General features: G+C 42.8%; 1 protein-coding gene across 2 annotated transcripts in view; it reads right to left on the minus strand.

Annotated features, from left to right (window-relative positions):
• ARB2A (ARB2 cotranscriptional regulator A) overlaps positions 1-13,621 on the minus strand; it is a 1,549,567-nt gene that overhangs the window by 897,519 nt on the left and 638,427 nt on the right. For both annotated transcript variants that reach the window (XM_086960917.1, XM_086960918.1), the window contains exon 8: positions 4,706-4,924. In XM_086960917.1, the coding sequence (XP_086817043.1) occupies positions 4,706-4,924 (219 nt within the window). The remainder of the gene's footprint in view (positions 1-4,705; positions 4,925-13,621) is intronic.

The following is a 13,621-nucleotide window of genomic DNA, read 5'->3' on the forward strand; positions in this document are numbered from 1 at the left end:
TACATTGATTTCATTTCTGCCACCGATTAATACCAAACTGATCAATTCTGCAACACAATTCAGTGGCATATTTTCTTTAGGAAAAAGGATTGAGCATTATTACAATCTGTATTTAGGAGCTTCTCCTGCTGAGCATAAATAAAAGACTGGTTACTGCTCAGACCAAACAAGTCACCTCTGTAGAACAGAAAACAAAGCAGTAATTCATGCATGAAAATAATGGGAGCTCAATGCTTAATTTGAGGCAGTGGTTGCAAGTGGAAACCACTGGCACACTTTTTCTAGAGACCAGCATTTAATTTTCCGCCACAGACTTGGATCGAGAGCAAGCAAGAGAAAAGCACAAAAGGGGCGAATGCAACAGTGACAAAGGGAGAAAGCAGGGATGACGAGAACCTGCAAGCATTAGAAAAGTGCCTGCGAGTGTCTGGTTTAAAGAAGCATGGGGCGGAATCAACACTAGCCAGCCTTGGAATTTGGCACCCAAACCTTCAGTAGCACTGAGAGCAGTCTTATGAACAAAACATTAGGCCCGGCACGTATCCTTTTACAAATTAAGCACTCTAGCAGCTTGAGAAAATAAAGTAGATTATTTTTCAAAGGTCACATACTAATGCATAATGGTGCACAACATGGTCTATAAGTCAGCATTTCTTCTTATATTAATTTAGTTAAAGATTGAAATTTCAATTAAAAAAAACATTTTATTTTATTTAATATGGAATCTGCAATACATTCCTCGTACAAGCGAGAATATTTGGATAACATCTTATCGAACAGAGCAATAAGGTATACAGAGATGGATAGATTGTACAGTTACGCTCACTACATCTTATCGTCTCAGCCATGGTCTACAACAGGAGGGGTACATAATTAACCTCCCAATTCATTCTATTTGCCCGACACCCTCCCCCATTTCTTGGGGCACCCTCTGTGATTATATGTGGGCTTTTCAGCCACCATGATCATATCCATGTCTTTACGCCACTCTGTCACTGTTGCGTTTGTGCTGCTCCCCAATTCTGAGCAATGTTTCGCTTCGCTACGGAATTTCAATATTTAACCTTAAAACACGCAACTGCCCAATAGATGTAAAGACAGCAGTTCCCAAAAACCTGCTGCTGATATCCCAGCTATCGGTTAGTTGTTGGCAAATGAATTTCACCCCCAGATGATTGCAGGAGGTGTTGTGCAGGTCTAGAATGATGGCTGGGCCCACTGAGGCGCAGAGAGATTTCTTAGTTGTTTTCCTTTATGTTAGGTGGACACAGCACATCAGGGCTCGTCGTGTGGTGTTAACATACTGGCCAGGTGTTTACAGCTGATAGCCAATCAATTGATATATGCTGACAAACCTACATTTATAACATGTTGCTTTATTTCAACCCTTGATGTTACAACATTTTACAGTCAAATTTAGAAAACATGCAAACCTGCAATATTTTAAAGAATTCCTATTTTGAGTATTTGAAGAGAGCATTGTGAAACAATTAAGTTCCTTAGACATCCAATGTATATTCTAAAAAAAAGGGAAAAGAATATTCACCCCTTTGCCCGGGATCAGTGAAAGAGAATCGATTTATAAACTCTAAAGAACTGAATTGAAACCCAGGGTCTTAGTCGTAGAGCATCATGCTTGTCTTTCACCCTGTATTTCGCTCTATCACCTTTCCCCTACGTTCGTGCTATAGAGATACCAGATACATACATTGGAAAAAGATGTAAAATTTGTACAAGATCATTTGACCTGTTTCAGGGAAAATTTCGGAACCAATTTTGGAGACAAAAAGCATTCAGATGCGTTAAGACAAACATCTATTTGGCTGACATGAACTTCTAAAACTGATAACAGAAATCAAAACGTATAAAGCACGGTATGAATTTCAGACTGCGGATAAAGACAAAGTTTTGAAAGATATCATGAGAGCAATGGATGAATCGGACCAAAGTGAGCCTGCAAGGAAACGTGCAAGTGGTAACGTTTCCTCACTACACCATTATTTTGCTATTCTAATTGAAATATTTATTACGATTTTAAAGACGCCCCTTCTCTTTGGCTTCATTCAGAAATCTCACTGAACCATAACGGATGTCTGCTTTGGTGAGAGCAATGCAGCAAAGGCATCTTCCACGCAGAAATAATATACAATTGAAATACCAAATGTAAGTAGCCATTAGTGATCTTTAACCTCTCCAACTTTACAGTTCTGTATATTTGTATCAACACTTTTGCATTGTTTTAATACATTAAACACAAATGGAACTATGTAACAGAATCTCAGAGCCCAGAGCACGCAGGAGTAGTGATGACATCTTTGTTTCCTTTCTGGACAAGTTTTAACACATCTGTAATATGCACTCGTGTGAATGGTGGAATGACGTATAAAACCTGTGCTGCACCAATATTTGAAGTAGAAGGTTTGATTTCTTTGAACAGCATGTGAAAGTAAAATTCAATGTATTTTTGGAAGAAAACATTGCATTCTTTAGAAAGTAATCTTTTCAAAAGCCGCTGAAAATTAGGTCTGAAGGCTATTCTAAAGAAAAATGTATTGGTCTGTGGCATCAAACGTTTCAACCATTAACAGATAGCTCATAGTAATAAACAACAACTGGTAGCCAAAAGCTATTTGGTTTTCTGCAGATTAACATTATATGCAGTACAAAAGAAACTCCTCGAATAAACATGGGGAATAACAAGCCTAACAAATAAATTTGAAATTTTGAAGCCTATTGAATTGCACTATTATTCACAACTGGGGAATAAAATTACATCCATACTACTATTATAAAGGAAGAACTTTGAAGCTTTGAGGCGGGTAAACTCAGGAACCACAGCGCCAATCTACACACCCGATACATCGTTGTAATCGTCAGGGTGTGCAGATGGACATAGGCTATATAAACGTAATAAATATACGTTATTTAAAAAATGTACCGAAAAAAAATAGTCCCTTGGAAGAAGCGCTGGCCGCGACGTGCGTGCCCGTCGTGAGGAGCGCGGGGAGGAGCGGCGTCCAGGAGCGCGAGGAGGACCGGCGGACATGGCGCGGGGAGGAGCGGTGAGGAGCGGCAGACAGGCGGTGAGGAGCGGCGGACAGGCAGGGAGGAGCGGTGAGCGGCGGATGAGGTAGGTTATTTAATTAGGAGCAGTGAGCGGCGGAAAAATGAAGCAAAAATGAAAATCGTGAGCAAGAGGAAGCAAAGGGAGCATTACAAAAGTGAGCCAAACGGTGCATTACAGGAGGAAAAAGTTACGTGTGCAGGTTACAAAAGCGTACATCGTAAGCAAGAGGAAGCAAACGGAGCATTACAAAAGTGAGCCAAACGGTGCATTACAGGAGGAAAGAGTTACGTGTGCAGGTTACAAAAGCATAGAAAGTAAACATAGAGGTATAGGAGGAAAAAGTGACGTGTGCAGGTAGCAAGAGGAAGCAAACGGAGCATTAAAAAAGTGAGCCAAACGGTGCATTACAGGAAGAAAAAGTTACGTATGCAGGTTACAAAAGCGTAGAAAGTAGACATAGAGGTATAGGAGGAAAAAGTGACGTGTGCAGGTAGCAAGAGGAAGCAAACGGAGCATTAAAAAAGTGAGCCAAACAGTGCATTACAGGAGGAAAAAGTTACGTGTGCAGGTTAAAAAAGCGTACAAAGTAAACATAGAGGTATAATACTGCAATATATGGAGGAAGGCTCGAGGGGAACCCACGGACAACGTCGGGGCGGGCGGGGGCCCTGAGACCTAATTGCTCCCGGACAACGTCGGGATGGGCTGCTAGTTAGTTCATAAAAACTTACATTATGTTGTTTGCAATAATACTCTTTAGATGCACACATCAAAGCATTAATTGAAGTTAATGAAATGGAGCAATGGCAAAACTCATTTGCTTTTGGACTCCCACTAATCCTGCTGATGGCACTGGTGCTTTGACAACAACGCACCATGAAAATGTGTTAATAAACCTGGTATACATTCAATCTTCTGAAGCATCTACGCCGTGCATAAACATAGAATTAATTACTGAACAGTTATGCTAAAAGAACGAGAAAAACAATACTAATTTTGGGTGATGTATCACTTCATGATTGAAGAAAAAAAGTTTGCACCTACTCTGACCTTGCATTGCCTAGGCTGCAGGATTCTATGTGCCTCTAGTAATAGTGCCTGTCTAGGATTAATAGTGTAGATCACAGCATTAAAAAAAAACAAGCTTACTGAATTTACAATTAATGCCTTAAAATGAAAAAATGACTTGGGAGCAGAAATAGTTGCATCAATATCTTTGAATGAAAGGGAAACACCAAATTCAAAACAGTTCTAACAATCAACAAGACCAATAATGTTACTAAATCCATAGATATGATAAAAATATTGTCACATGTCTCGAACCTTCGGTTGATCAAGGAATTTTAACACATTACAATATTCTAACATGCACCACTAAGATAGGGAGGCTCTTCTCAAACCCAAGGGCAAACTTTTTCATAAATTAAGTGCTCAATTGACAATGCAGGCCTACAAACTAAATGCTGCAAAACCACTAAAAAACAGCTAGGCTCAGACACTTTGGTCAGTTCTAGTGGTCTACAGAGGTTGACATCTATATATTAGTAAGCACTTGAAAACACTTTTGCCCCATACAAGCAAACACATGACTAAAAGGAAGGGGTATTGAAGAGATACACTGTTCTAAAATGAGCTTACCCTGATGTACACCTGCATAGTTTCTTTTTCTTTTTGGGGATTCCGATATTTTTCGTAAAAGTCTCTCCTCTTCTTTGTTTCTTTTAGAATTTTTTCTTTTCTCTCTCTCTTCTCTGCAGGTTCATCAGAGCTGTCTGTAGATGGTTGGGCTGCGGGCTTTACCTTCTCCACTTCAATATAGTTTTCATTGGGATTCAGCACTATCACTGCATAGCCTTCCTGTTTCACAAAGACAAAGTTCCAAATATTAAGCATTGTAGATGTCTCTTACTCTTCAGCACATCAATTGTTGGGGCTTCATACAAAGTATGCTTCATTGTTTTACGAAAAAGAAGCAAAAAAACGAATTTACAGTACGTCCATTGAAGGCTTAGAATAGTCAAAGGCTGATAACATTGTTAAAAAGGTGCACTGTGACCCATATAATAATAATACTGTGATTTATTAAGCGCGAAAGCTACCCCCAACACAGGGGTGTCCCGGCGCTAAAAACACTAGGTAGATAGGCGTCAGAGGCAGAGTGCGTATTTTAGGTCTACAATGCTACTGTCTTGAAAAGCCATGTCTTCAAAGCTTTTTTAAAACAGAATTCTGACTTGGCACTACGGAGAGTGGCTGGGAAGGTGTTCCACAATAAGGCTGTTTTGACCGTGAAGGCTCTTCCACCCAGTCGTGCTTTCTCAAAGCGCGGAGTTTGCAGCCAGTTGAAGGAGTTAGAACGCAACACCTGGTTTTGTTTGTAGGGACAGAGTCTTTCCTTCAGCAAAGCTATGAAAGTTTTAATCCACACCAACAGTGAGACCCTTGTTGGAATAGTGTAACAGATGAAGGCCATTTCATATTGTAACCTTGTTATCAAACAAGTATGTCTTATGCATATTTCGTAATAAAACTGTCTTTATAGTCAAGACTTAAGGCCTCATTGTGAAGGCGGTGGGACAGCCACCGTCAGGCCGTCGGTGGCGGTCCCTCCGCCATCGGCCCATGCCCCTACATATCCCTGTACCATATGGCACACCCAGCATGGTGCCTGCCACATAGTGCAGGGATATGCAAAATGTGTTTATTTTGTACTGCCGCGTGTGCTGCAGCCCACACTCGAAGTCTGTCGCATCCTAATACCAATGGTGAGACCTCTGAAAGCTAGTCAGGCAGTCCCCTTCGCGACAGAGTGGAGGTCGAACAGAAGTCCGACCGCCATCATAATCAGGCCCTTAATTCTTTAACAAAGAAATACAACTGTGCTACTGTCACTAATAAAAATCTTCTATCTCAAACTATTCGTCCCAAATAAAATTTCCCAACGTCAACAAATGTTATACAAAACTGTGCCCGGTTATACATATTCAGGTTAACTGAATGGGGACAATAAACTGGCACCTTCAGACCTTGAACACGTGTCTTTAATTAAACAGAAAATCTAGAACCTTCTGAGGCTAGCACTGAAAGTCAAGATCAAAGTTACAAATTATAAACTGTACTAGTATCTAGATTTATAGATGGTAAAGTATCTTTTTTAAAAAAATGTAATTGTCAATAATCATGGTACAGAAACAAGTTCAAAGATCTACAGGTTTACTATTAACTTCTAGGCGTGAAAGTTGTGTCATTTCTATCGATTCTAAACCACAACTTACACTGACATTCTACTTAACACCATGAACCTGTTATATATGAAGAATCACCAAGAAAAAAGTACACAGTCAATTTTGTGCACACTCCAACAATCAATCTAATATGAAAATAACACGAGCTTAAAAACAAATATATAACAAAACAATTGCTATCTATGTTCTTGAATGCTACATGAATTTTTAAATGAGATGCTTATAACTAATTTTCCGTCTTTTTGCCGTTTTAAACAGAAGTAATTGCCCACATAGAACAACATCAAGTCGTTAAAACACCTCTTTTCACTGGTATATCTAACGGTCCACGAAAATGCATACATTCAGACAAGAGCTTTATGTTTTCACCAGAAATCTGCCTTTTACATAAGCCAACTTTCGTGGTATGACCCTTTGGAACCGTTTATTACGAAAAGCACTTCTGGTACACAACTCACAAACACAACATCCGCAGCTAAATGTGTCTGGGATGTGTGAGTGGGCTTTGAAATGGTTCGTTGTTTTGCTTAAAAGAGAATTAGCCTTCACATTTCAGGCCCGGGCCATTCCGAAAACGGCACATTATCATCTCAATAAGCTGCAAAGCATTGGACCAGTTCAAGCACAAAGATATTACCCACGTGCGAGCAATTGTAACATCTCATCTATTGTCTCCAACACAGCATAGTCAACCCTCCCTGACAAAACCATTACCCAGCACCAGAAAGCGCAGAATGGGGGCATTAGACTTATTTGTCGGCTGAAATGCTATGATTATATCGCCCTAGCTAGACAAAGGATCTGGTAGATATCCACCCATCAGGGTACAGACTTTAAGGTGTGATGTATGTTACAGAAGTCCGCCATGATGGCTTTCCTCACACTAGATAATTATCAAACGGAACTAAACATCATATGCCTATACTATGACTTGCAGGGCTATGTACTAGTCTCTTGGGGTATGAGGACACCTTCTCACTATGCCTGTGTGATACCCTGGAAAATTCCATGGCTCAAAGTATGGTGGAGAAAAGATCACGGTGCATTAATGCAGAATTTTGGAACAATATGCCACCAGACAAATGGTGCAGGAACACAAAATCCTGTGTTGCAGCTAATATTCGTTTCATTGAATAGTAGTTTAGAACTTACTTGCATCTTGGAGGCGAAGAGTAATTACTATTTATTTTATGTTTGTATTTTATAATGATGTTCTTGTGTATTTGTGAACATGGTTGTGCTTTATGATTGCTGCAGTGTGCTTAGAAGCAGACTTCATGTCTTCAAAAATGAATAACCTCACGATAAAGGCCTTTACGACAAGGAAAGTTTTTTTTACGTGCTTTTCATGATCTCTCCCAAATTGCTTCATTTTGGCAAAGAAAAGAAAACAAGCATTGGCATAGCCAACAGGTCTCGCCTTTGGGACCTTATAAGTATTTAGCCATGCAACAGTTGATGGTGTTGCACCAAGGATATTGTGCTGCATAACTAAATACTTATAATGTCCTGTATATAATCCCCTGTAAATGTTGTAGTGTGCCTGGTGTGTTGCTGCTGTGTGTGTGTGTTACGCAAACACTTTACACATTGCCTCTGGGATAAGCCTGACTGCTCGTGCCAAGCTACCAAGGGGGTTAGCAGGGGTTATCATCAGTGTGTAACTCCCTTGCTCTGACTAGAGTGGTGGTTTCTGCCTGGCTTTGGCGCAAGCCTTAGCCAACCAGAAATCATATTTCTAACATTGGGCCACCTGAGGTAGGTAAAAGCAGCTGCTGGCAGCAGCAGTTCCCTGGCTGTCCTGCTCCATGAATGGATTTGCACTTGATCCCAGACTTGGAGCGCAAACGAGAGAGCTGCTGGGGGCCCGGCACCTCCTGCATTAGCAGTTGGAGCAGGAGATTACTGGCTGCGATATTTGGAAATGGGCGTGGAGCGACAGAAAGTGGCGGGATGGGAGAGAAAAGAGCCAGAGTAAAAGAATTGAAAAAAGCCTATGAAAATGCAGTGAACGAAAGGTGTAAGTCGCCTAAGAAGAGCCTAGTTAATTATGTAACCACATTGAGGGTGAGTAGGAAAGCCTGCATTTTTGCTGGTGAACTGCTCTTTATTTTCGTATTATGTTTCACTCTGTACTTTATATCTATTCACAGCTGAATATCCTTTTGGGTGCGTAATCAGTTGATTCCTCCCCTGCAGCGCCGCATTCTGTTCTTTATGTAAGGGAGTCTGAGTTTTTTCACAAAATGGGTGTAGTGGAACAATTACGAACAACTTTACTGGTAAATAACTAGCTGTAAGGGGCGGTAGGTGTTGTTAGGGGAAAACACGGGAGAGTAACTTAACTGCAAGCAGTGCCGTGTAACGAGTTGCTGTAAAGCCTCAAATAAATAAACAGCTAGACTAAACTTCTTAACACTTATAGTCTGCTAAAACTGGATTTATTTTTCACACAAAAAAGGAATTTTTGTTCCAAACAGGAACGTAAAGCAGGTAAAAATCTGTCAAAGCTATATTTTGCATATTTACAATACCAGCACAAACGTACATGGACAGGCGGGAAAACACACTTAGGCAGAGGCGTAGCTAGAGCTTCTGGCGCCCAGGGCTATCCCTCAGATTGCCGCCCATGGCAGGTAGCAGGGAGGGCAGGTGCTGGGGAAAAAGGACTGCGGGCAGAGGGGAAAAAGGACTGCGGGCAGAGGTCTGAGAGACACGTAGTATCGCCGCTAATAGTTACCTCGATCATGCAAGTTACATGCACATAAAGGACATGGTCCAAGGCTACACAGTAGGTAGGAAGACACATCTTTTATATCTTTCACAAGCTCCCTCTGTGGTTTTCACTTTTCAAAGAAAGCAGGGGATGCAGTTGGCACTCAGAGCCACCGTATGCCCAGACCCCTAACTCTTATCTATTCCTTTCAGCAGCCTCAAGCTCTCTTCCTCTTTTCTATCCAGGTGCCTCTTGTTGGACGGACTTAACTCGTTTAAGACCCCAAGATAAATATTTGTAGAGTGTGGACTTGGCGCAAGGGTCTGCACATATCACTTCAATGAAATACGTCATGAGAGAGGATATACAGAGAACACCGACACTTGCATGAGGTAGCTAACCAATTGCATTTACTGTTGCATTGTATTGACCAATGAAGGCACCCAAGGTATTCTTGATGATCAGGTATGGTCAGTTTATACGAGTAAACTCTGGCTCTGCGGATGCGTGGGATTTCGGTGAGTTCGGCAAATCAGAGGTTTCTCTTGGGTACATGGAAGGAGATTCTCTAGTTGACGTACTGGGATCCAGTGTTATGGAGGCATTTGTAGGCGTGGGTGAGTGTTTTGAAGGTTACTCTCTTCTCGACAGGGAGCCAGTGGAGGTCTCGCAGGTGTTGGGTGATGTGTTGCTGTCGAGGGATGCCGAGGACGAGTCTGACTGCGGTGTTCTGTATGGTTTGGAGTTTGCTGTGCAAATACTTGTGAATTCCGTCGTAGAGGGCACTTTCATAGTCCAGTCTGCTAGTTATGAGTGCGTGGGTGACGATCTTTCTTGATTCAGGGAGGATTCATTTGAAGGACTTGCAAAGGATGTGGAGGGTGTTGAAGCAGGTGGTGCGATGGCATTGACCTGTCGTCTCATGGAGAGGGAGGAGTTGAGTTCGATGCCTAGGTTCCTGTGTGTGGTCCGTGGGGGTGGGCGGGCTGCTGAGGCCAGTTAGCCACCAGGTGTTGTCCCATTCGGTGGGGGGGTCCGAGGACCACTGTGTTTGTTCTCTATCACACACTGTTACAGTTACAGACTCCCCCACATCACATTGCTTACACTGTAATGGCATCAGGGTTGGACTGGGACAGACAACTAGGGGCCAAAGTAAAAGTGCCCCCCACTAATGAATTATATTTCTAAAAAGTTGCCTATATCTGCCAACTGGGGCCGTTTTTAACTTGTAAAGACACTATATATAAGTGTTTTGCAAGGCACAGAAGACTATGGATTTGAGCTTGCTGCAGGCAATGTTTGTTTCAATATCAGGGAAATCAACAGTAAAAACCCGGCCCACCAGACCATAAAATAGGCCCACAAACAGCCAGAAAACCGGCCCACACAAAGCCTGATTGCCTAAGAGGCTAGACCAATCCTGAATGGCATCTATCCATTCATCCTTGAAACTGGTTTGGATTACGAATCCACCATCAACCTACAAAGAAGGGTTTAGTATGGCATAAAGTGCATTTGTAAAGTGCTGCGTGGGTTCACCCCTGTGGTATCGTTGTGCGTTTATGAATTCCTAAATCAGTGGTACGCGTTTTATCAACACTGGAAGGGTGAAAGCCTAAGTGGAGCAACCAGGAGTTGAACCTTTGGCACTCAGGTGAAAGACAGACCCTAAAGTGGATGAAATAGTCCACCAAGTCATCAAACACGAATTATAATGAGATGGGTCAATATTAAAAGGGATGTTTCTTTTATTCGCCAAAATATCAACATTTAGCAACTGAATAAGAATATTGAAATAATGGAACATGGGTCCTGATCTAGATCAAAACGATTAAAGACTTTAGACAAGAGTTAAAGAATCAAAAAACCATACAGGGAGACGTGTCAGTCTGTAATTTCCCTTATAGACACTGATCAACGATCGTGTCAAATGACAACAAGGTATATGGTTTTTTCCTCATGTAAAAATGCTTACTGCACTTCACAAATTAAATGCGTTGGGCTGCTCCTCAAAAGCCATGCCATGTAATTCCAGGTCAGTAGGCTCTTGAAAAACAGAAGACGGTCATGAAAGGATTAACCCACTATCCGAGGCTGGACAATGACCAAGGAAATGGGGAGTCCAGCTCACTAACTCTGATATCAGAATCTACAAATGCAAAAAAAATATTTAGTGGGAGTAAAGAATGTGGTCAAATATTTAAATCGGGTGGGCAGGAGGGGACGGGGGTCCAACATATGCCCAGGAAGGCCGGATTCATGCCACATTTTCAGAAGTTCCACACAAACTACAACTGCACACAGTGAACCCCAATGGAACTCATTTATATAAGAACAGATTTGATTGTCCAGAAAATTTCGAATGGCTCAGGTATTCCTGGACCTGCCCTGGTCACCTCATACATATTATCATTGTGAACTTGCCATTAAGCAATTTATTGCAATACAACTTATCTAAACAATCACTCAAATAGAATGACGCCCAACCTCTGAAGGAAAGGAATCAATTTATTTCAACTTTTGAAGGGCTGACAAAATACCATCCGATGCTTGGCACCTCTGCTGGGGGTTTACACTATGAGAGTGTACAACTACAGTTTTTACTCATTCTTGTACACAACCCATTCAAGGACACTTGCAACAAGCGTCGAACTACAGTACAATGATGTGAGATTGTAAAATCCACGGGGTGTTGCCGCGCCCTTACCAGTGGACCTTGACATCGCAGGACCGACGCTGCAGCCAGCCTCCCGCCGCCGCACTCCCTGTCATCCAAGTGCCGCCGAGGAGAGGAGAGCTGAGCTGGTGGGACTTCATTTCCCAGTACCCTCAGCGGCCGGAAGCCGCGCACCGTAATCTCGCGCCAGGAGGCGCATAAAGACCAGCGCTACCCCCGGCAGAGCGGGGGAGATTGTAAAATCCACTGGGGTGTTGCCACGCTTTTACCAGTGAACCTTGACATTGCAGGACCGACGCTGCAGCCAGACTCCCGCCGCCGCACTCCCTGTCATCCAAGTGCCGCCGCAGAGAGGAGAGCTGAGCTGGTGTGACTTCATTTCCCAGTACCCGCAGCGCCCGGAAGCCACGCACCGTAATCTCGCGCCAGGAGGCGCATAAAGACCAGCGCTATCCCCCTGTGTCGCGGGAGCGAGCGGGAGCAGCCCGGGAGAAGCCCGGGACAAGGGCGGGACAGTCTATGACAGTCATAGACAGGAAAAGGCAGGGCTGGGCCATATATCCTGGCCAAATCGTGTCTGGTCCCTCGGAGATTTAGGACATGACTTGATATATTGTCATCTACCTAGTTTGTACTGTTTCTGACTCATTTCGGTTTTATTTCACCCCAGTATTATTAATCTAGGCAATTAGGATAAACCATGCCAAGTGGCACAAAGGAGAAATTCACATCGGGGGTAGGCCCTATTGATAATTACCTGGTGAAGATGGTAAATAAAATCAATAACGATAGGAGGGCCTCTTTGGGAAGGGGTAGTCCACCCAATTCTACCCAAGATCCCCCGATCCACTTGGAGAACCCTCCAGAGACTGCTACCCCTGAAACAACGGATCTCACTGTGGTTACCACGGTGGTAGCCCAGGTTCACACCGAGCCTCCAGTAGTAGACTTAAATCTAGCAAGCGATGACAATGAAGAAGCATTGCCTATCACTAGACCTGTCAGAAATTGCAGGAAACAACAAAATAAAAGGGGGGGAAGCATTCTAAAAGAAGGGTAGATACCCCCTTACTAGCACAGAACAACACAGATGAGTCCACTAAAGTACAGGATGAAAGCAACGTGGCTAATAACACCTTAAGTCCAGATCAATTTTCCCAACTACTTCACTCTCTGGAAGCCAAGTTTGAAGCTAAATTAGAACAGTATGTTCAACCCCTAGTGCGTAAACTCGACAGTGTCACTGCCGAAGTAAAGAGGTTAGGAGGGCTGCTGTCTAAACATTTATCAATGGCTGACAGCATTAAACAGGCGGAGAAGGGCATAGGAGGGCCAGAGCAGGTAGTTAAGAGTCGATAATCAGCAGCAATCTACCCAGCTTACAAATAGAACTGACCCAGTCACAACGGCCCCTACCACTGCAGTGAGTGTAGTCACACGACCAACAACAGGGCCTGATGTTACTTCTAGCATTAATCCGGTAAGGAGAAGTAAATTTATAAACCTTCCTCCAGAGTACACCCCCTACGTAGTTGTCTTAACCAATGTTCCGGCCCATGATATACAATCTGCTCAGACACCTGAGGAATCGCATGACTCCCTTAAAAACAAAACTGTGTCGTGGTTGAACAGGAGGTGTGCTTTCCCTATAAAATTTGCCCCTGACATCATAACAACTAGAAGGGCAAATTTGATTGGGTCCTCCAGAAAGACGTGTAATGGGGACTGCATCATTGTAAATTTCAGACACCCACAACATGTGGCTACAGTTCTGTTAAGGGCAGCCTCCATGACGTACGATGCCAATAGTATTTGTGTGCGACCTCTTGGTTTTTTTTATAATCATCTCACAAGAGCGCCCCCACATAGTGCGAGAATGAGGCCATATACTCCTGTCTTGGCACAGACGCCGG

The sequence above is a fragment of the Lissotriton vulgaris genome, chromosome 3_1 (genome assembly GCF_964263255.1).
Source record: "Lissotriton vulgaris chromosome 3_1, aLisVul1.2, whole genome shotgun sequence".
Taxonomy (NCBI): Eukaryota; Metazoa; Chordata; class Amphibia; order Caudata; family Salamandridae; genus Lissotriton; species Lissotriton vulgaris.